Genomic DNA, 24,173 nt, shown 5'->3' with positions numbered 1-24,173 from the left:
CCTCCCTAACCACAACTGTGCCTGGGATAGAGAAAGCTAGACCTACATATACACACATACAGAAATACATAAACACTTCAGGCCTGGATTATTAGATCACAATACAGGCCCAAGATTCAACTGCTCACAGAACATAATCAATCACGAGCTAGTAAACCTTTAAGATTATTACTTAAAAACCTGCTGATGTGTTTAAACTATCCCTCATCCACCATAATGGCACTGATGAGGCTGTTATGATTTGTTTGGGTGTGAAGGCCTCTGGCAGGTGCAGGCAGGTGAACAGTAACTCACCCGCAGGGCGGCCAGGTCGATGTCATCCAGACTCCGCGTAGGTGCGTTTTCTGACATTGTTGCAAGATTTCTAAAACGGAAAATTCAAAATAGGTACTCCAAAAGTGCAGATACGACTGCGCTATTATTTTTTACCACAATGTTTATTTCAAGGGACCGTTCAGAAAAACTTGTGAGGTCCCTGGAGAAACATTTGGCTCGTCCCCGCCTCAACCAGTTTAACCAACAACAGCTGCAGGATATCGGACCATAAAATGTTTGTTTTCTTCTTTACCGGAAAACAAAAGGTTCTTTGAGGCCAAGTGACCCGGTTCTTCAGGCGAACGTTAGCCGGAAAACACAGAGAAATGCCTAGCGAGCATTTATCGATGATAAAGGCTGAGCCTATAATCCTGAAGACTGCATGGCAACATTTCCACGAGCTTGAGTCAGATGTGCCACACTGCGCTCCGTCTCTACACTCATCTTGGCAGCACTGCGTAAATTAAGCCAAGCGTGCCTCAGTCACAAACAGTATATTAATATATATTCACGAGCCGTATATATATCACAAAATAGGTCAATCGAGAGGCAGAACTTCGCGACAAGTCAAAAAGCCGAGCTCCCAAACAGCGGCGCTCGTGATATCCGCGTCAATCTGCCACTGCCGTCATGTCACGGCGCGACCCACGCACACGCCTTAAACAGGATTTCTGTGTGGATTTCGATGTCACTGCTCGGCTAAGTGAATGTCCACAGTTTTTAGAAGTATCTGCAATGTGTACAGAATTGAAATGCGCAGTCCTGGTGTCCAAAACGAGAAGTGTTTACGTCGAAAAAATATTCCGCCCGCCTGGCAAACTTTCATTCCCTCCTGCCGTCAGTCAGCGGCACCTCCCGGCTGTGCGCAAAACCTCCGCCGATTTGTTGGGAGAGAAAGAGAGGGGGAAGAACGGAAAACCATAATCAGTCCCTTGTTTTCAGCCCGAACCCTTTATGGCAGCGACTGGTCACGATGCATACATAATATTTATTATCATTCAGATATTCCCTAACGAGTCGCATCGGGAATCAACTTTGTCCTTTTGCTTGTAATGTTGTATGTTTTGATGTGTCAGATTGAACTTCTCTCTCCTGTCTTGGTATGATCCTATTCCTACTTCTGCTGTCTGTGTTCGGGCTGTGACGTCCCTCCTCTGCAAGAATACTCAACACTTTTCTGGCCACTTTTTCCCCCCTCCCGTCTTCCTGGAGTGTTGAAGTGCTACGGTGCTGCAACAGGGACAAACTACCTTCGTAAGCTAGTACCAATGGAGACAGCTGGTACCGGGGTAAAACCTCCCGAACTATTGCAACATCACACATTTTTATTTATTGATATAATTTAATTTCAGTTGACTTCTATTATTTTTATAGTAGGTTGACCTTCAATACTAATTTCTTTAAGTCCACCTTACCTAAATCTAACCCTTTTAGCACTAATTTATTCAGATGTAATTTAGTATGTATATTAAAGGGATATTTCACCCCAAAAGTGAAGATCATCATTTTCTGACCTTTATTACTGTCTTAAAAATATGAAACAAAATCAAATATTTTGGTTGTGTGTGTTTTTTCGTCCATAATGGTCAGCAAAATATTCCTCAAAGTATCTTGTTTTGCATCCTGCAGGGGAACAAAAGGCAGGTTTGGACGTCAGGTGGTCAGGTTAATTTGAGTTTATGCGATGACTGAATTTTCTTAAAATGTTTCCTCCTTTAACTATCCCTGTAAGTGGGTTTCATTATCGTTACCGAATTGTGTTTTTCTCTTAGTATACTCACCTTCTATAATAGTCTCCCTTAAATTTTGTTTTTGTTTGTTTGCCTTTTACATTTTAGACGATATATTATTTTTTTATGCCCCCCCCCCCAAATATCCTTGTAGACATTAGGTCCTTACAATGCAGAACAACCTGTTCACACAAAAACACACAAACACAAGGATCTTATGAGAATTAATACATTTATTTAAATTCAAACAGATGGAGGAAAAAATAATTGATTGCTCATTGGTTTACAAACAACTGTGATTTGTGATTTATAGTCATTAATCCAAAAATAATGTTGCACATATAGAAAAAAACATCACTTATAAACCTTTGTCAGGGTAGCACCATATTTAATTTCTGAAAGGAGTGAAAACAAGGCTATGAGGGAAAGTACAGCGTGTTCATTGATTGAACTGTTGTTTAACAGTCATTTTTTTCAGCTGACAAATAAATAAAATAAAAAACGGTAGACAAAATCTCCATAAATTTATTTTTTATTTAATGTTTTTGAGAGTGTATGCTGTTGTAAAGACTGTTCACAGCATCATTTTCATCTGAAGAAAATTAAATTTGGCATCTACCCTAGGTAAGGTCTATACAGATGTCCAAAAGTTGTGAAAACACATAGTGTTAGCCAAGATTCATTTAAGTATTAGTAAGCAAGTTCTGTATGCTTTCTAAATAAAAGCAACTGTATGTACATGAAAAGTATAAAAATGTGCAAAATCAGATACGTTAATATGCCTTAACAGGTATAGAGATTTAAAAAGATCAGAATTGTCACTTCATAAAGGTGATAACTTGTCTCCAGTGGTCAAACCCTAAAACATTCTCTTCAAATATCACATTCTACAACCTCAATTTCACTATACCTAATTTCTATTTTCTGTACCCCGCTGGATCATCATAGAATTTGCTGGTATTTGTGAATAAACTCAAACTCAAACTCAACCTTACACAGGCAGATTAGTGATCGTTTATAAACTGGGGCACTGACAAAATTAGCATTGCTTATTTGGCCTCCAGTGTGCTCTCTACTTGTGTCAACACCCCCTCCAAAAACACAAAAGTGGAAGCTTCTGGACATTATTACATAACAATAATTTCCTGGTTGTCATGGAGATTGGGGGGGGGGGACTCCCCCTGAATATCTCACCATGTTAGAAGCCCCTCCTGATCCTTGCTCCGTAACACTTCCCCTCTACCTGCTTCAAAAAAGCATTACATAATTTTTCTGACCAAATATGCCACCCTGATGCGCAAACATACAGTTACTCATGTTTTTACGGTTTGTCTATTTTTTCCCTGCTTCTTCACAATCTCTTCCTGCCTCTTTCTTTCGTTCTCTCTATCTCTCTCTCAGCAGCCAAGACCAAGTCAGCTCTTTATACCCGTCACCATAACAACCACAAATGTTCTGACAGATTTGCTGCCACTGCACTGAGAGGTGTAGCGCACACAAGAAAGAAATAAAGAGAGAGGGAAAAGAAGGTAAAGCAGCACCATCCACCCACACACATTCACAACAATAAATGTACATTCTGTTCCTCGATCATCAAAAATACTCTCTCTCTTTCGCCTTATTTGCTCTTTTTTTCCTCATCTGATATGCAGCACTATAAATCCTCAGCCATTTTAAATACTCCAATCATGACATTCGTGGTCGTAATGGGCATTTGGGTAGAAGACTGATGTCATTTCATTGTATCTTCATATAATTAGCAACTACACTATGCGATTCTCCTGGTATAAACGTGTCTATATTCTTATGCAAGATTATTTTGTTTTTCTACACTAAGTTGTGTTAGTGTTTAGAACTAAACATTCATTTACTACCATTACTTTAGTCCAAACCAAATTGGCCAAACGTTTGGCGGTTAACCACCATAGCTTCCAGCTTAGTTAGCAGATGTGTGATATTTTAAGTTCTGAAATCTTCCGTTTCGCTGGATACTCTTCCCTGCTATGTCCACACCTCCGTAGGAACCATTCCTTCTTTGCTTTTAAGAGGTGGGAGAAGGTACTCCTCACACAGGAAGTGCAGTGGGAAATGGACCAGGATGCCCTGGATTGCCTTTAATTCTTCTTTGGCTTTCTCCGGGTCAGTAAGACTGAGGTTTTGAGCATTCACTTGTTCCTGCAGCTCACGCAAGTTGCGGATGGAGTCCAGTGGAAGACATCGGAAAACCTGCACAGTGAAGAAAAGATACTGCAGTATAATCACTGGCCTCATATTACAATCCAACGTTTTAAAGCAAAAACGTTTAGGATATTCATAACTAGTACATGCACCCACTGGGATTAGAGTTGCGAATGTAAATATATGGGTAATGATAGCACAGAAGTGTATGGGAGTGGAGCTATTGTCTGAAGGCTTTACTGCAGGACTACTGCACAACCTGCAAATTACAGTAATTGCAGGTTTCGCCATAGTTTAGTCCCACATTGAGTGTTTTTGTATCAGTTCAAATCATTTAGTGACTTTAAATGAAAACCTTTACTTAAAGCCACAGAGTACATAAATGGCACGATGGGAGTGTGGAGAAAATCCAGAACACATGCTCTGTCCCTCACCTTCTCATAGATGATGGCATTTGTTTGGGCAATTTTGTTCCAAACATCGTTGAAGAAATGATCACAGACTGGATCATCAATGTTCAGACTGGGGTCAGATTTTGCTCCGAGAAGTACTCTATAAAAAAGAAGTAAAGAATAAAATTTTAATTTATACAGGTACAGTTTAGTAACAAAGTATTTAGTGAAGTGGTTCAGGCCATTTAACTCTTTATTGCCCAAGACTATATTAAAGGGGTAGTTCATCATTAAGGAAAATTCTGTCATTAATTATTCACCTTCATGTCTTTCAAAAGAAAGTTTTTGGATTTCAAAAAAAAGAAAGAAAAAAAGATTGTGTTCCTAAGACACTAGGGTGAGTAATTAATTACATAATTTTAATTTTTGGGGAAACCATCTCTTGAAAAGTATTTTCAGGCTTTTCACAAATTAACTTTTCAAAAGTAAAACTGATACAATGTTGCATTTTCTAAGTGGTTTGGTTCAGTTTCACAATGAAACACTTAAACAGAACAAAGCATGTTGACGGATATCACATGTGAGCAATGTCCCCTCCCTCACTGTCAAACTGTTATGAGCAGTTTAGTTCTGGGATTTAGCTTAGTACAATATTTGTGCATTTCAGGATGACAGGACAACAGCTCTTCTAAAACAGCACTGCTGCACAATATCTGTCACCATTATCTATTTCAAACTTTAATCATATCATATAGAGAATTAATTTAATAACACTTCATACATCAGGAGGCAGAAACCATAAAAAAATACCAAAAACTCACTTAAACTGATACAGGCACCCTTGGGGTGCCCTTTCTGTAGAAAGTCTCATAAAGCAGAAAAAGTGAGCTGTGAAAACTATTACATGAGGAGATTAGTGTGGAATAATTCAATCAAATCACAGGACCCAGAGACGGACACATTCACAAGATCACTTGAGGTCACATCCCAAGGCCAGCAGTGAAAGGTGCTGCAGACACACACATCATTAGAAGCATCTCACTGTTTCCCTTGGCAACCAAGAGATGTTCTGGAAGCTGACAGTATGGAACGCAGCGTGCCAATACAAATTGCTCTGCTCACACACGAGCACACCTCCCTTTTCACTCACACACTCCTACACAGACAGCGGAGATGTTGGACTAAATGGGAAGCTGAGGTGCTTGTGCACTGCACAAACACAAATCTATCATAGCTCCAGCTACAGAACCACTCTCACGTTATACAGCTATGTTAAAGGCATTTGGTGGAGAGAAATGCAAAAAGAGCTAAAGTGATTGGCTCTTGACTATTAATGATATAGTTCGTCTCTCTGGCACTCTTGTCCAATCAACTGTGACTGCACAAAAAGTAGCATTTCTTAAATCAAATGCTTTAAGTTCTCACAAAAGCCTCACTTCATACGGATTCACATAAATAAATTGTGAGTTTTTGATTCGTCTTGAATGATTCATCTCATAAGAGTCATTTGTTGTGCTATATTTCCTACCATTCGAAAGTTTGGGGTCAATGGGAGTTTTTTTTTTAAATACCTTTCAATTAGCAAGAACACATTAAAATTATCAAAAGAAACAGTAAAACCGAAACTGATAATGTTACGAAAGAGCTGATTTTAAATACTGTTCTTTTGACTTTGTATGTATGAAAGTTCTATTTAACAAAAGTATCCTGAAAAAAAAAGAAAAGAAAAAAAACATCATGGTTTCCACAAAAATATTGAGTATAACAATTGGTTGCACTATTTGTTCCTGCATGCAGTTTGGACAGCTCAACAGAATGCTTTTATTTTTGGTACACAGCTTTGTTATCTCATCACATTGGATTCAGACTGAAACTCGTGCCGTGGTGCTGTAGAGTCAGTGCTGGAAATGCAGTAAGATCAAGCTTTCTGAGCCTCCATGCAATGCATGTCTAAATACATTTACATTCACTATTCAAATGTTCAAAACATTCCCTCATATTTTCAGGTTTTCAATGAACATAAAAATCCTGATGTGAGTTTCCTAAGTGTGTTTATTTAACACTTTTTTAGGCTGTGGCTATGACTCTTTTTTTTTTCTTAATTCACAGAAAGCTTGACAACTCTGAATACATCTCTGTAGTCAGTATTTTTATTGTCATTCCAGCTCTATATAGTTAGTATACAGTGAAACAAGACAGTGTTTCTCCAGGACCAAGGTGCTACATAGACAAAAAACACAGGACTGCAAAGAACTAAACTGGACATAATAAAATTATATTCAATAGGCTAAGTAAAGGTTAAATAAGAACTAAGAAGACTATTAAAAAAACCTTAAAAATTATGATTTAAGAACTGTAAACGTTTAACAGACTACACAGGACTACATAAAGTGCATGTGTGCATACTGAGAGAACAATGCAGACAGCAAAAGTGTGCAAAATTGTTTGTGCGGAGGTAGATAATAGATTAGGATGTGTGTGAGAGTGGTTCAGATCAGTCCAGTGTGTGAATGTAGCTGCCTTGGACACAAGCACAGCATACACACCTGAAGCACTCCTTTCGTAAGGCGAGTGCTAGTGGTCCAGCCTGGTACTCCTCTCCGTTCATGATTGAGGGAACTCTTTCTTCATCCTCCACCAGCACTGCCAGCTCACTGTCACGACTACCCAGCATGCTCCTGTCATTGATATTAGCTGACCCTGAAGAACATTACGAATCTGCTTAATATATATATATATATATATATATTTTATTTTTTTTAATTTGCAATAGAAATCTTGACTTTGGATCAATTTAATGCAGCCTTGCTAAAGAAAAATGTTGATATATTTGGACAAATCTTTTGATTGGTAATGTACATAAAAAGGAAAAAAACGGCTCTGAAAGTTAGTTTCCTGGGTCACAGACACAGTAAATTGTGTCTTACTGTATTAATGTGAAGGCAAATATCACACCTATGATGTAGCAGCGGTCGTCAGCGATGAGGGCTTTGCTGTGGACGTAGATGAGCTCTGTTACAGGGGACTGGCCGAGCTCAGAGTGTGTGCGCAGACCACACAGAGAAATATACTGTGTCCATTCGTCCTGCACTGATGGGGAGATGAGACACTCATGAACACAATAAATGACACAACATCTGTGTGACTGATCAATGGGTAGAATGTTATAATGCATGGCTGAAAAAACAACAATACATAAACTAAATCATTTTTTATAAGACGTGAGAAGTGAAAGTGGCAGATGAAGAAGGAAACAGGATCCAAACAAATATACCAGAGTGGCAGAATTACAGACAGCTAAATACGTTTCTGTCAGATACTTACTTTGCTTCTTTAATCTTGAGAGAATGGAGTGTTCTCCTCGATTAATCGTTCTACACAGAAAACGTTCTGTTAGCAAAACATGAACAAGTGTTGTGAGAGTGTGTGTATTAATGTGGATGTTTGAATGGGCTGGTGTGTGTGTGTACCTGTAGGTGAAGTGCAGTATAGCCTGAATGGCATTTCCTCCTCCCTGGCTGATGTCACCCTCAAAGCCGGGCAGCAGAGGAATTACAACAAACACCCTGTACTTCTTCCTCTCACTATAAAAATTCAATAAAGCACACAGTTCATGCTAAAAAACACAGACACTGCAGAGTACATTGTACTTCACTAAACTTTTATCATTTTTAAAGAGGTTGGTAACAAACCTGTGAGCCCGTAGGATCCGTTTGACAATAGTGTCTCCAATGGCATTCTTCTGATCTGAGCAGCTGATGAAGAACTGGTTCTGAATAAGAGGAGACAGAGAAACTTGGGTTTATGGAATTTGTCTCATTTGTTTGTGAACTCTAAAATAGGCCGCCGCAAGATCTAGTTTAATAGTCTTGTCCATTATTCACAGGTGTACTAGTAGATTTACTGCACTGGGTTTTCTCTAGCCAAAGATAGAGAGCTTTATTATATACATACATACATACATACATATATATATATATATATATAAAATCATTAATCAGAATACTTAATATATAAATATATTTAAACATACGCACATATAAAATCACTATATGATAAATATATAAAATAAAATAATAATAGATGCAAAGGTTTCCTCATTCAGTGTTACCATTAACTGTTATAATTTCTGTAGGGACAAACATTTCCTCTGGCTGTAGTATAAGCTTATCTGTTCCATTCTTCTTAGTTTAGCTTACTCACATTAGGACCCTGTTTCTAAGCAAGAGGCAAGAGCAGAGGACTATTGTGTGTTGCCAGCTGAATGCAGTAGAATCACATGATCCTAGTGGGAGAGAACACTGCAAACAACTCCACAACACTGAGACTTTGTGTGAGAACAGAGCACAGTGTCTGTTCAGCTGTGTGTGTATGTGTGTGTGTGTGTGTGTGTGTGTGTGTGTGTGTGTGTGTGTGTGTGTGTGTGTGTGCGTGTGTGTGTGTGTGTGTAAAGTCTTATGAGTCAGAGGCAAATGCTTTTGCTAAGGTCATAGAGTGAGTGTTACCTCTAGATAAATGTAATGCTCGCTGTTCTCAATAACATGTATATAGGCATTGAGGATCGAATGTTCACATGTGCCAGCAGACCAGTGATCCACAGAACGAAGAACCTTGGAGAAAAAGAGAAGAGAAGAAAAATTCAATAGAAATGACAACAGAAAAGAAAACAAATTAAATGAGTGGCAACAAAGAAAAGAAAAGTAAATTGCATGAAAACGTACCTGTACAGAGGCTTTTGAGGCACCAGGGATGGTGAATGGCAGCTTATCTGCAGTGCAGTGAGATTTCGGCAGTAGGTACGGGTAGAAGTCACCCTTGTACTTGTTCTTAAAGATCTTAAAAGACAAATAAGAATACAAGAAAAAAGATTCTGAAATGTCTGATTGTAAGAACAATAACAAACATTAAAAATAGCCATTTGAGTTCTGACCTTAGTGAAGTTCCATCGCTGGATGAAGTGTCGTGCGAGATCTCTGGCTGCCTTCCCATGATGCACAGCACCCAGGTCTCGCCAGGGGATGCGTGGCACCTGAGTTCTGTCAACATTGTCTGTGGAGGAAAAAAACAGAAGCTACACTACTAGCTGAACTCACATTTATTCCCTCATCCTTGTTCTTTTTTGTTCAAAATGCACTTCTATTGAGCAGGCCCCAAACAGAAACATCTAATATATTAATAATGATGAAAATAATTTACATTTCCGTTCAATTATACTTTACTATAAAGAATTGATATTAATGGGTGATTTTTACTTAAATTGGATGCATCCAGTATCTGACGGTTTTAAAGTGTTTTGGAACACAATCTTTTTAACTGGTAGATTCACCTACAAGACTGAACTTGAAATTTACAGAGAAATCCACATTATTAGATCTTGTTTTCACAAATGCCCCTCATAAATATTCTCTAGCTTCTGTATCTGCAAATGATATTAGTGATCATTGTGTTGTTGCGGTAGCTAGAGATATACAATTATCCAAGCAGAAACCACGAATTATCACCAAGCGCTGTATGAAACACTTTAATATACAAGTTTTTTTTATACGACCTCGCTCAATTTAACTGGGACAACATTACATTAATCCCAGATATTGAAAGTGCTTAGTAATATTTTTACGACAGTTTTATTCTGATTATTAACAAATATGCATAATATGGTATAATCCGTGGTTCTCAACTGCATTGTCTGACCTTATTCATCAGTGGGATGCTGCATGGGCTAAGGCCAGACAAACCAACTTAAATCCCGATTGGTTGTATTTTAAACAGTATTTTAAATCAAATTCAAATTTTCTTTTTAGATAGTTCTGTTGTTCTCTGAACTCTGCAAGGGAAACTGATAGCATTAGTGTCAGAGTATAAGAATCTGGGCATCATAATTGATGACAAAATACATTTTAATTCACATATTAATTATTTGAGACAAAATTTAAAGAAGCAGCTAGGATTTTATTTTAGAAATAAGTCTTGCTTTTCTTTTAACGCAAGGAAGAAGCTTGTGTCTGGAACATATTTTTTTTTTTACTGATTCTTGACTACGGGGATGCAGTATATCAGCATGCCTCTTCTTATCTTATACCTACCTGGAAGCTGTGTAACACGGTGCCTTAAGATTTATGCACTGGTACTTATTCCTTAAAGCAATTATGTTTTATTTTTGCCATCCTATCTCTATTGTTTTGTTTTCAACAAAAAGTAGTTGGTAACTATTCATTGCGTTCCCAGTCTTATTATAATCTTCATGTACCTTCAGCTCGAACTAATCTAGGTAAAACTGCTTTTGAATATGCTGCACCGTCAGACTGGAACTCTCTTCAAATGAAAATGCGGCTAAAGCAGTTGGTGTCTTTTAGTAATTTTAAAACACTTTTGCATGCAGTGGAAAAAGATTTAATGATTTGCAAATGCTTCTAGTGCTGTATTTTATTGATATCTATTGTTGTGACATGTTGTTTGTCATGTGTATTTATATAACTGGGCCGCCTATCTTGGCCAGGACACTCCTATAAACGATATTTTTAATCTCAGTGATGTTCTCTCCTGGTTAAATAAAGGCAAAACAGCAAATCAGCATCTTAGAATGATTTCTGAAAGATCATGTGACACTGAAAACTAGAGTAATGTGCTTGGACTAAAAATTGTTTTTTTTATTGTTATAATATTTCACAATTTTACTGTTTTACTGAATATTTTATTAAATTAATGCACCAAAATAAAAAATAAAGAAATTGAACAGTAGTGAAAACACTGCAATATATGGTTTATATGAAGTATAATTCAATTAATAATAATACAGAAATGATCTAATGTACAAAGAGACCTTTTTTTTTAAAGACAAGAAAATTAAGAAATTCATTGCATTAATCACAACAAGACAGCTAGCAAGCCATGGCCAGTTTTTTTTATTTAGCTTTATGGACTTAGAAGGAACATATCCCATATTTAATATATATAACTAAATAACCAAATTAGGTTGTAGTTCAAAAATACTGTTTTCAAAAAAAATATTTTTAAAATGTAAGTAATGTAAATCTCCATTGGACTGTGTACCTTGAAAGGGCTGGTTCAGCTGTGACCAGTCTCTCTTGATAAAGTTGCTGTAATCTTTTCCCAACCACAAGAGGGCATTACAGCTCAGATCCACTTCATCCTCACACTCTAACACAGGTTCTGCCAGAGGAACTGCCGAGCCATCCACAGCATCAGACTGACAAATCAAACACAGAAAGACAAAGAGTAAGAGATAGACACATCAATTAGGCATGCTATCAAATCTACTGGATATAACTGTACCTCTCGGGCTGCCTCTGCATTACTGCCTGTTTTTGGGGCTTCCAAATCACTCAGCCTATAGTCGCTGTCATCCCACCTCCCGAACGCAAGATCCAACCCACCCACAAAGGCCACTGATTGGTCGATGGCAACCATTTTCTCATGATGGGCCCAGAAGACCACAACTGAAGCAACATGATCAGGGTGACGCATCACCTAGGGCAAAATAAGTACATTTATAACATTTTAAGACGAATGACAAAAGTGGGAAGGATGAGAGGACAAACAGCAGTAAGAACAGATATGTGTGTGTGTGTGTGTGTGTAGTACAACAAACCTTAATATTGGGGTGCAGGTTCATCAGTGTTCTCTTGCTGTAGCCACTGCTGATATTCAGTGCCATTTCCACCTCCTTATACAATAACACACACACCTTCACACCCTGCTCCTAAACATCACACACACACACACACACAGGGTCTTGTTAAAGTTCTATCTTTAGTTATTTATGTAGATTAATGTAATGTTAAAGGGTCTTCCTCATACTGCTTTGCGTCTGAGAATCTTGTCCAAGCGCCAGTACGTTCCTGTAGCTGGACGTTTAAGGAAAACCTCTGGACTGAGCCTACAGAGGGAAAAACCCAAATATCTTCACAACACTTTCACTCACACTTATATTTTCGACTCATTAAATATATGACACCACACTAAACAATGGCAACAAATATTGTACTAATAAACTAAATCTCTGATATTCCCAGCATCCGACTGTGTCTACTTAGGTATTACAAAAGTTCAAGGAACAGTTACAGATTAAAAAAAAAAAATAATTATTATTTTTTCATGCATTACTTTGATCAAATATACTGGAACAAACAATACTAATATTGTGAAATTGTATTACAATTTAACCATTTTACTCCAGTCTTTAGTGCGACTTGATCTTTAAAGAAATCATTCTAATATTCTTATTTGGTGCTCAAGCAACTTTTCCTATTATTATCAATGTTAAAACATTTGTGCTGCTTAATATTTTTGTGGAAATCCTGATACATCCTCTTTTTTTGGGGGGAATTTTGGGATGCTAACACCAACAGTGTGTGTGTGTGTGTGGAGGACAGTACACTTACCACCAATCAGTGATGAAGATCTCCTCCTTGGCCTGTTCCAGGGCATCAGCCACGTCTGAGAAATAGCCACTCCCATTAACATACCTGTCGATCAAAAGTCATTTCCTCAACACCCACTCCATTACACAAACTACTCGATCCATCTTCCTTGATCGAAAGTTCATCCAAGGACATATTATATAAACACACACACCACTTAGTGAGAGTGTCCGGTCTGGGTGGGGCGAAGCCTTCAAAGCGATGCTTCTGGAAGAATTCACAGTGCTCCGAGAGACTCCGAATCTCATGACTCCACCACTGGGCCTGCCTGTAGCTACTGCACTTAATCACCAGCTTCCTACAAAACACACACATACCAGCTGTGGCTGCACACGTCTCTGGAAAACGCTCTGTCAGACTGGTGCAAGTAGTAGGAAGACTTCCTTTTATTGGTTTTCAAGGCTCAGACATTTTTTACCTGCTGTTGTTCTGGATGCAGACGCCATGCTTGGTATCAGTGTAAACACTTCCAACCAACACTTTCAGCTCGGGGTCAAACAGCAGCACAAACGACACAACGCCAGGGTCTCTGCTCATACACAGCAGAAAACAGAAAGTCTATTATAAAAACGAGTCACTAGAATGTTACATGAAATATTTATCAACATTAAACATGAGTATTGTAGTAAACAATAGAAGCTTGAGGCTACTTTGAGCAGAATCCAGCAACATTTTACACCAAAATAAAAAACAAGATGATTTTGTCAGGTTAACATTGATAATACACTACCATTTAAAAGTATTAATTAAAAGTATTATATATATATATATATATATATATATATATATATATATATATATATATATATATATATATATATATATATATATATATATATATATATATTTATTTATTTATTTATTTATTCTTTAAAAAAAAAACTGAAAATCCCATGTACCCTGGTTTCCAAAAAAATCTTAAGCAGCACAACTATTTTTAACGTTGATAATAAAAAAAAATCTTGAGCACAAAATCAGCATATTAGAATGTTTTCTGAAATTTCATGTGATACTGAAGACTTGTAGCCTGGGTGCCAGCCCGAACCCCGCCCACAACATTTTTTGGACGGGAAGTTCATTCTGCCTAGAATATGAGTATGATGAAGTCAGGCTAGAAGACTTGATTTTCAGTACCTAAAATTGTTTTTAACTTTACCAACACTGGAATAAATGACATTTTAAAAGTACATAGAAAGTACAATGTTATTGTTTTTTACTGTATTTTTAATCAATAATTGAAGCCTTGGTGAACATAAGTGACTTCTGTCAAATAGATAAAAAAAATAATCTCAAGCTTTTGGTGTAAAAAAGTGGAATAGAATTAAAGGAAAAGAAAGAAGTTTATATATGGTTATAAGAAGGTTATAGAAGGACAGTAATACATGAAAGTTATATTATCTATGTTAAACATGATGAGAAGGTCCACACCCAGATAAGGCCTCTCATACAGCCACTGAGACAACACCTCTGCTTTTTCTTCATGAAAAAACATTATATATAATCAAGCAGGACTGGCATGTCCATCAATAAACACTGGGAAGAGTCTCAGGTCGGGCCAGGACAATTCTAGAATACTTTATGAACAGCTGCCTTTGGTTTCTTTTTGTCAAATATACGCAAATAACTCACTTAAGCTTACATATTTACCCTCAGGGCTTTTTACTAGCACACAATGAAGGGCTGGGCAAAGTTTCACCAATGTTTTCAAGGAAATCGTTCTGTTTTCTAGAACTTGTCGGCCTGTTTGGCTCACACACCATGCATGGTTACAGCAACTTATTTTAACTGGATCAAGCTGTAAAAGGAAGGAGAAACATGATGACTCATGTCATTTCCTGAAATATTTTAAAATGCTGTTAAAACACTGACATAGGCATTTAGGGTGTGCAACTGAGGGGTTGAATGTGACACTCCTGACCTGTGCAAACTTATTTTAAATTGTATTAAAGAAACTTCCATCTGCAATTGATGCAAGTCCTCTAAACACCTAGCATCTGTTCTGATGGATGACACAACACTGATGACCTCTATACTGACATAGTAAGGGGGAACTTGTTTTACTGGCTTCTAGTCCAAGCATGAACTCCTGCATTATCTCCAACTACATCTGTAACCTTTGAATGACCTTCTGTGATTCTGATGCTGGAAGTAAGCTGGCTTTCCAGGTCCAATACCCTCAATACACTTTTTTCTTTTGCATACATTTTTGGCCATATGACAGAGATCTGATATTCTATTTGTTGTTTTTTTTTGTTTTGCATAAAACTGAAGAATATTCGGTAGATTCTATACTGTATTCTTAAATGCTCTGATATTAACTTTTGCATGGATTTTATTGAAAAGAGCTTAGGCTCATGTAACCAGAAGTTTTAAGATATATGAATATGCTTTTAAGTTTTTCTTGCCTCATGGGTTTACATTATTTTAACAAGCAAAGCAATTCAACATTAATTTCTGGTTGTGTCTGTGAAACATAGCGGTACCATCCTAGTAGTTTTTTGCATGACCGTATTTTTCCAAAAAGAGGACAGTGGGTGTGGGAGGGGCGGGGCGGGGGGCTGGGGTTTGGTTGGTTGGTTGTTAAAGTAGTGCAATGACCATATCCTAAATATCAAAATAGAAAATGTTATTTCCACACCTAAAATACATATTTTACAGTCACTGTTATGCATACTGATCATAAACACAGCTAAAAAGCTTCCTACCAGCGCCCCTCCTTCACAAAACTTAACATCTAGCACAGTTTTTATCACAGGCAGAATGCAAAAATTGTTTCCATACAAGCATCTTAGTCAAATATCAATAAAAACCATTCCAAACCTTTAACCCATGGGGAAAATCAACTCATTAACAGTTTACAAGTAACCATAGGGAGAAAAAAACCCTGCATTCAACACGAGCTGCAGGAGTCAGATTTGACTGATCACGGGTTGAGGAGAGAGAGATGGCTGACACAAAAGAGATTTAAATAATCTGGGTGTTGATAGCGGTTCCCTGGAGTAAGAATGTTTGCAGGAAGCGGGCGAAATTGGACACAAAAATCACGGGAACGGGCAGTAATGGTCAGAAATTCAGTGGGAGCGGGATTAAGAAATCAGTCCTCCTAAGCTCCAATACAAAAACGCACTGGCGACTGTAGAAAAGCAAAAGCCGAATTCCCGATATTTTGGGTAATTCAGAATTTTTTTTAGGTCAAAAAGAGGACATGTCTGGGAAAAAGAGGACATATGGTCAATCTAACGTCATGGCTACGTACAACACAAAGTACCTAAGTACCTTTTTCCAGGAAACTTCTTGCAAAAAAAATTATTTCAGGCACTTTCAAGGACCCGCATAAATCTATGTTTATTTTCCAGAACTTTCCAGGGCCTTGAAAATAATTTAGAAGATTCAAAAACTTTCAAGGATTTCAAAGACCAATGGGAACCCTGTTTTTATTTTCTAAGGGTAAAATTAGAGGTTTGTTGCTTGACAAAGGATGGTGCCAAAAACTAGGACTCAAGCTGATGGACAATGAATTAGAAACAGCTGCTAAATAAAAATAAAAAAACAGAAAGAAAGAAACAGCAAAAAAAAAAGTGGCTGATGTGTGTTCTCATACGTTCACAGCTCTGAAAGACACGTTGTAACATGAAGCAACAGAAAAGAACAGAGAGCAGTGTGAAGTAACAGATAACAGTAAACACACATGTGGGTGTGTTTATGTTGTGGTGAAACCTACCTGGACATGTACAGAAGGAACGAATCCTTCACCACAAGCCAACGGCGAGACCAGCGGAAGCAGAACTGATGGTGACCGATGCAGTTGAACCCCTGGATACGGTGACCCCCGGACCGTTTCAGAATATAACCTTCACTGTGGAAAAACAAAAACAAACAATGACTCAAAAATGTAATAATACTAAAAATGTAAGAGAAGAAACACACACAATCTGTACTCACAGGCCTTTGGGTCCAAGGTCTCTGATGAAGGACAGTGGACTGATTGTCAGGAAGTCCAACTGAGAGCACAGTACACACTTTAATAAACAAGCATAAAACCACAATCCTCTGCAATTTTGTACAATATTTGTACATTTGTTCAAACTGGATACACTTTGAGGAGAAAGCGGCTTCCAGAATTCAGCAAAATATGACAAAACACATTTAGTCAGTAATAATTTTAAGCCGGTTATCTAATCAGCGGTAAATACCATCAGGTGCGTGATTTCACACAGAGCAGCTGTTACTACACGCATTAATCATCGGCCGATATATATTGTGCACCCCTTTATCCTGTTATTACTCCCATTATACTGTAAACCCAACATTGAAGCACTGATAGTCATTAGCAAACAAAGTATAAAAATTTAAAACATATTTTTATTATTATTCCGTAGAACCAATATAGAACGATGGATAACCATCAATATACAGTTTAAGTAGACAAGTATACAAAAAGTATATTAATATCAGTTAAAAACATATAATAGTAATTACACTTATATACTTATAAATGATGTGCATTGTAATTATATGTATATACGCATGTGCACGTAAGCTTCTCACCATCCCCTGATAGTTCTTGTAGAACGTGTTTTCTAGCAAGTTGTTTAAATATTCCTCCAGATATTTCTGAAAAACACACAAAACACAATACATACAATAATGTGGGTGTACAACTTTTAGAGGGAGATGGGCTTTGCATTATTACGCATCTACCGGTTTGCCAGACGTTCTCCTGTTTCTATTGCTTCCATGTAAAGTTGGCATTTCCTCTGTCAAACTTGCCAGCTGTTGTCTCTGAATGGCAAATCTAAATCAAATCACAAGAACAATGGAAGGAAAACACCAGGTCAAAAGTCCCGTCCAACAAATGAAGTGTAGTGAATTTGCATGGGCCTTTGTATGCAAGCTTACCTTCCCAGGGGCAAGAACTGCAGTATCACTTTGTGTTTGTAAAGGTCTCTGTGGAGCTCCTGGAAGTGCTTGTACTTTCTTTTTACCGTCCATGTGAACTCGCCATGTGTCAGACGGACCGTGTAGAGAGTGCACACACATACCTGCAAACAGGATTTTTACACTGTTAAGTATAACACAGCAACACATTATTAAGTACAAACCCATGAACGCACCTTAGAGCGGGTGGTGTATCGCTCTGTGTTTTCCACTTTACAGGTGATAGGTGTGCCATGAATGAGAGGAGAGATGCAGCATTCTTTCAGGTCTGCCAGGTGATGTACCACAAAAAAGTCCCGTTCCTCTGATGGATATAATAAAAACAAATATAAGGCATAGTGATGTTATGCAATTTTTTTGTCTAATTTAATACAAAATATTTAATTTCCAGCAAAGCAGTTTAAGTGAAAATTTGAAGAGAAAATTAATCAGGAATTTCTGATTTAGTAAGAGCAGCATTCAAGCTGGATGAACTCCACAGCTGTTGGTAAAACGCCATGCTGTAGTCAAGACTATCTCATTAGAGTCGAGACAGAAACCAGAAGCGGCTCAAGACTGAGTCCACTTGCTCCTGGGTCCATAACCATATAATTATGGTCTTGGAGTCAGTCTTGAAGACCATATTTCATGGTCTTGGTTTTGTCATGGACTTAGGAGTATGCAAACTCAGTCTTGACTCAGACTGGAATGACCTGGTCTTGATTCAAGAGCTTATGTGCTTATGTGACTAGTGAACTAGTAACAGTGCAGAATCTAAATCATTTCTTATTTAGTTTACACAATAATGACTCTTTTTCAGGTTTCAATTATATTTTGAATAACAGATGTTTCTATATTTGGCCCTCTTGTTGCTGTTTTGAAAAACAGCCATGGTGACAGGCCTCAGTGTCAACAATGTTGCATCACCAGGGGTCAAAGATCACAAAAGTCATTCAGTTACACTGTTACGCTTAAGAAAACAATCCTTCTAGAAACATGTTAATGAGACAAAACAGCTGTGAAACCAGTCATTGCTCTCTATGCATTGCATTCTACATTTTTTGCAATCTTTTCACAAGGAAGTATGAGGACCCACTGTCACACTTTCAATACCTGTTCTTACAAGCATGACTGACTTGTGGATGTTGCATAAATAATCCTTTGTCCTTAGAGACAAATAAATGATTGAAAAGAAGTTAACAGTGAATTGTCAAGCAAATAACTAATGTTTTTGTTCATTATGTTCATGATGATTGTCCTTTGCAATTTAAGACCTTGCCTTACTGCTCACATTGCCATTACCAGGGTCTTGATTGTGTATATCAGAAAACATTTTCTGATATCACAAGTTTTTTCCCCATATTTATATCATATGATATCACACGAGCAGAGGGAGCAATATCAGAAGAGTGCCGTTTCTGTCCTGAATATCACAAGTTTAAAATGTGATTTATTTTATGACAGTTTAGTAAATAAGAAGTTAATATTGTTATATTTAAAAAAATTATATTATATTTTTGTTCAGTTTTGCAGAGAACATATTACCTTTAAAGCCACAGCAGAATTGTTTCGCATCTCCGAGCAGCATAGCATTGTTTAGTTTCTGAATGAATCTGCGTTTTGAACTAATAGTGTGAATCAATGATTCAAAGGCCTATTCATAAAGAGAGTCATTTACTTCAGCGGTTTTAACGAATCGAATGAAAGACATTTACTGGAACATAAAAGAAGGTATTTTGAAGACTGTTGGTAACAAAGCTGTTTTGGTTACCAATGACTTTCATTGTATGAGCAAAAAACACTGAGATGTTTCTCGAATTATATTTTTTATGTTCCATAATTTATGTCAGGCCGTTAGCCTAAATGTTTATTTGTAATAAATTTTATGTTGAATCAAATAAAATATTTCTAAAGCTACAATTTGTAATGTCTAGTTGATATTTTCTAATTTAACAAAAATAGCTTTAAATAATCTTTTGTGGCTATTTTCACAGTAAAATTTATTTTGCGATTAATTGCGATTAATCGAAACGTAATTCATTTGATTACAAAATGTAAGCGACTGACAGCCTTAGTCTAAACTATTAAAAACAATAAAACAGATGTAAAACTGCAAAAATTTGGGCATCAAGGTGGGGACAGGCAGCAGCAAGGTATGCAAATAATCTACATGGTAATCCTAGCTATGGGGCAAGCACTGAACATCAACTTAAAATAGAAAGAAAATCTGAGCCCTATCTAATTCCAGCTCAAATCAAACACACATGAATCCACTGATCGAGGTCTTCAAGCTCACATGAAAGTTACAGGGAGAGTTTAAAATGTATGATAATAAATACGGAGTATGTGATTTGTCTCACCACTGTTGTTTTCAATAGATTTCAGTTGCTCCTTAGTTAGATCACACAGCACAGTGTCCACACATTTCTGCCACCTTTTTGCTGCATCTGTCTCAGAACCAGCCATAAGGCTACTGGACAAAGACACACCTGTGCAAACACAACAACAAACAAAAACAGTCAGTCACACAAAGTGGGGGAAAAAATTAGCTATGCTTTTTTGACATAGTTTACAAAATGTGAAATGTTAGAATGATATTAGATAAAACTAGAGGCAAAAAATCATTCTCTAGATCAGGGATCCTCAAATCTGGCCCACAAGATCCATTTTTCTGCAAAGTTTAGCTCTAACCATAATCAAACACACCCTAGCATGCTAATCACTGTGTTTAGGATCATTACAAAATCACAGGTAGGTGAGTTTGATCAAGGTTGGAGCTAAACTCTGCAGCACATTGGCCCTCCAGGACAAGGTTTGAGAACCCTGCTCTAGATGTATAAACAGCAGAGGCTGTTCCCAACTGGAGTACAGCAGGGATCTGTGCTGAGACCACCATTCTTCTTAGTTTACACCAAATCATAACACAGCTTCTCTTATCAATGGTGAGAACGTTATGTTCTCAGCTACCTGTCTTGATACATGCAGTTTAACTTGATTTGTGCACCTTACTATAAACAACAATGGTTTGCAAACACTTGATAAGAAAATTCTACAGGTAGCAGGAAGATGGCTATAAAGATTTGGCCTTCTAACACAAAGTGCACATATTTCATGAAATCATTCATACAAGCTGTATCGGCAAGATAAATTCAACCATAGTTTATCTGCTTAATTTTTTGTTATTTTCTTCCAATTGGAAGACAGTAGATCAGACATATTCGTTGCATCCATATACTTTTTTGTATTTCTGTTTATTATTCTCATTTTATTTGCTCCTCTTTGTTTGTTCCTTTAAACGTAAGCAGCATAGCATATTATGTGTGAAAAGATGCATGATTAAAAAAACCCATTCATTATTGTTATTACTGTAGGTGTATTTTACTTTCACAGGTGCAGGATTTGTCTGCACTGTTGTTATTATCACATAATCTGTATTCATTTAAGCATGAGTAAAAATAACTAGGACAAAAAGGCTAAATCACTTGTGGCTGTTGGACTCATTCCAGATTGTCTTTTGGCTGAATTATCTTTCTAAAGCAACTTTCTCCACAAAATAAGATAACCCATCAATCTAGCATTAAAAGACTGCACTCCAGCTGTGGTACACATGATTTGTTATCAAGTTACCTCTTCATTAGTTCAAAATATGGAAATGATTTTTGAGCTGAGAGAAAACAAATAAAAAGTGGAAAGTTAAATAAAGTAGATAACTGGTTGATTTCAGCTGATTTGACAAACATATGTATAGTAAATATTTCAAAGTATTACGGTTTTAATTATATTTTCGATCAATGAACCTATTACCTGCCCCCCCCCCCCTTTTTTACATAGAAGTGAAAGTACGCTATTCAAACTTAAATTGTTTTAATTTTGAATACATAATAATCTTTTGAATACAGACCAAAGGTAGGTCTCTTTTTAAAAAAATCATTGCGAAAGAACCTGACATGAGATTTAAAATAAATTGAAAGAGGCTTCGAGGCAGAGGAATTTGCCTCGATCATTTTTTGTAATCGAGTTACTTGAGGAATCGTTTCAGCCCTACATGAAAGCATATAGATTAAAAGTTATAGACGTTTAAATTTACTGTAAAGAAAATGTACTCTAGTATTTATTATATTTTATGTAAAATAAATATTTTCTAAAATGTTTTAATCCAGAATTGCTATAAAATTAAAGCCATATATCTAAATAAGTTGTGTTCCAAATTTGAAGTTGATACAAAAAAAAAGTAGGTACCTATGCAATTTTGTTTAGGTGTTATACCACAAACAGCCACCGGGTGCCAATGTAACTCCATTGAATTTGTTTATACATTTTGAGAAAAATAGACATTTTGACATCCAACCTTTGAATGGGACTGTGTTATAAATTCAAATATTAAACATTTGATGTTAAGGAAGTGAACAGTAGGGCAGATAGAGGATATTAGAGGGTTTTGCACTGGCTGACTGTGCCCACTGAGGGCAGACAACCAGGCTGCAGGTGAAACAATAGACACAGTGGAAGGGAGACAGAAGTTCAAGTAAACTAGAAAAGAGCTGGAAGAAAGAGAAGGAGATATTCAACACATAATAAACTTATAACAGATCAAACAAATCATAAAACCCTGTATGCGTAAAATGACTCTTGAGATAATGCAGCTGTTTGCATTTGATGATTTCATCATTTGCAACTGTTTTGCCTAGACATGAAAACCACAGCTAAAATCACTTACTTAGAAGGAACTGCACACAGGAATCAACAATCTTTGATTTCCTGAAAAACAATATTAGCCTGAAAACAACAGCTGCAACCACAAGTACATTTGTACATGACAGATATGTCAAATAATTGATACTTGGAATGGAAATGTTTATGCCAGAATTGTGTATTTCTAAAAAAATATGTATTAAATTCTGTTTCATTATTAGGTAGCCTATTACCAAAGTCCCTTTTAAGGTATTATATAGTCTTATAGTCTTTCTATAGTCTATGGTATTACTAAAATAGTAAAAATCAAACTCAAATGCTTGTCCAGGTTCCCACATTTTTTAAAATGATTTTCCCCCCAGGACCTAGAATGTGATAACATAATGTGATTTTGATTAGCATCTATCTAGTCTCATCTCGCCTTTTTTCCTGTCCTGTGAGCACACACCTTTCTCAGACACTTTCCCTCTTCAAAAATCTCTCCAAACCTGCTTCTACCTGGTAACCCGGATGAGGCTTCAGTTTCCACTGTTCCTCTAATCTATCAACAGTGAAGAGGATGTGGGAATGAACAGGCTGGCCGTGTCTCAATACTTACTGCGCTGTCCAGCTAGTGGGCATCACGCGTTTACACACTTTATAGAGCACCAAATGCTATTTAGATATATATATATACCATTCGTTTTTGAGACAGTCTGCGTTTATGCATCAGTATAAGACAATTAACATTCCAGTCTCGTGTTTTCACGGGACACGTTTTTACTCGCGATTTAACACGAGACTCAGATGGGAAATCTAGGTGCGTTAAAACAGTACAGATGTTTATAACAATAAGATGTGTCAGTCAGTGTGTAAAGACAAGCGTGAGAAAGACATTTTACAATTCACTGTTAAAAAATGTGCGTGAAGCCTTATTTTCATATGCACCGTGATCGTAATACCTCTTTCTAATCAAGATTTTATTATATATTAACGTTACTCACCACCAAGGAAACTGTCGCGATTAGGCCTAAACGCTCTTCTGGCACCTTGTAGTTTAGTAGATTGTTATTTCCCAGTTAGACTCGAACTTCTACATAACTTGTCCCCCATCACAACTCCCAATGCGTAGGTTTGCTGTAACATTCAACGTAGACAAACTTGAGAAGCTAAATTTACCGTAAAGCCCCGAGAATGTTCCGCACTGCTTCAAAATTAGTACTTGCATACATGCATCTAAATTTGTGGCGCTTGAGAAAAAAAAGCGGTTCGTCTAGGGAAATAGTTCATACACAGGCAAGCTCTATAATTTTTTGGCGATTTATGGAAGCAAATATACCTGGATTTGTCTCTAGCGCAAACGCTTCATATCTCCACCGTAATTTGCATAGATGCGACGCGGAAGATGCAGATGTGATAAGCAGCGTCTTATCACAGAATCCTCAGAGGTGATGAAGCATCTGTACTGCTGAAACGGTTTGTTAAAACTCAAACAACACACTGATAAAACCCACATCAGAGGATACACT

At 37.1% G+C, this 24,173-nt stretch overlaps 2 protein-coding genes across 11 annotated transcripts in view; both read right to left on the bottom strand.

Annotated features, from left to right (window-relative positions):
• Positions 1 to 1,523, bottom strand: part of mink1 (misshapen-like kinase 1) — a 39,970-nt gene extending 38,447 nt beyond the window's left edge. For 4 of the 7 annotated variants that reach the window (XM_052557774.1, XM_052557775.1, XM_052557776.1 and 1 more), the window contains exon 1: positions 295 to 1,523. In XM_052557774.1, the coding sequence (XP_052413734.1) occupies positions 295 to 351 (57 nt within the window). In that variant the 5' untranslated portion in view covers positions 352 to 1,523. The remainder of the gene's footprint in view (positions 1 to 294) is intronic. The other 3 variants (XM_052557777.1, XM_052557778.1, XM_052557779.1) reach the window with 1 other exon arrangement.
• Positions 1,524 to 2,260: 737 nt separating this feature from the next.
• Positions 2,261 to 24,158, bottom strand: LOC127958131 (phospholipase D2). Of its 4 annotated transcripts, XM_052556922.1 has the most exons (28): positions 23,984 to 24,158; positions 23,649 to 23,781; positions 23,114 to 23,206; positions 22,691 to 22,731; positions 20,334 to 20,462; positions 18,171 to 18,298; positions 17,956 to 18,098; positions 17,758 to 17,851; positions 17,605 to 17,670; positions 16,999 to 17,057; positions 16,778 to 16,912; positions 13,475 to 13,585; positions 13,211 to 13,354; positions 13,018 to 13,101; positions 12,434 to 12,512; positions 12,225 to 12,335; positions 11,909 to 12,103; positions 11,666 to 11,822; positions 9,546 to 9,664; positions 9,337 to 9,450; positions 9,121 to 9,225; positions 8,308 to 8,387; positions 8,086 to 8,199; positions 7,940 to 7,989; positions 7,571 to 7,705; positions 7,162 to 7,315; positions 4,658 to 4,775; positions 2,261 to 4,271 (listed from the first exon to the last, which is right to left on the bottom strand). In XM_052556922.1, exons 5-28 carry the CDS (start codon positions 20,437 to 20,439, stop codon positions 4,047 to 4,049), a joined length of 2,826 nt encoding a protein of 941 aa, XP_052412882.1. In that variant the 5' UTR covers positions 20,440 to 20,462; positions 22,691 to 22,731; positions 23,114 to 23,206; positions 23,649 to 23,781; positions 23,984 to 24,158; the 3' UTR covers positions 2,261 to 4,046. The 4 variants fall into 4 exon arrangements, with proteins under 4 accessions (XP_052412882.1, XP_052412881.1, XP_052412880.1 ...); XM_052556921.1 differs by lacking the exon at positions 23,114 to 23,206; XM_052556920.1 differs by lacking the exons at positions 22,691 to 22,731; positions 23,114 to 23,206.
• Between the last annotated feature and the right edge of the window lie 15 nt (positions 24,159 to 24,173).

This window comes from Carassius gibelio, chromosome B5 (genome assembly GCF_023724105.1).
Source record: "Carassius gibelio isolate Cgi1373 ecotype wild population from Czech Republic chromosome B5, carGib1.2-hapl.c, whole genome shotgun sequence".
Taxonomy (NCBI): Eukaryota; Metazoa; Chordata; class Actinopteri; order Cypriniformes; family Cyprinidae; genus Carassius; species Carassius gibelio.
Note: the sequence above shows the minus strand (reverse complement) of the source record. Positions and strands in the feature narration are given on the sequence as shown.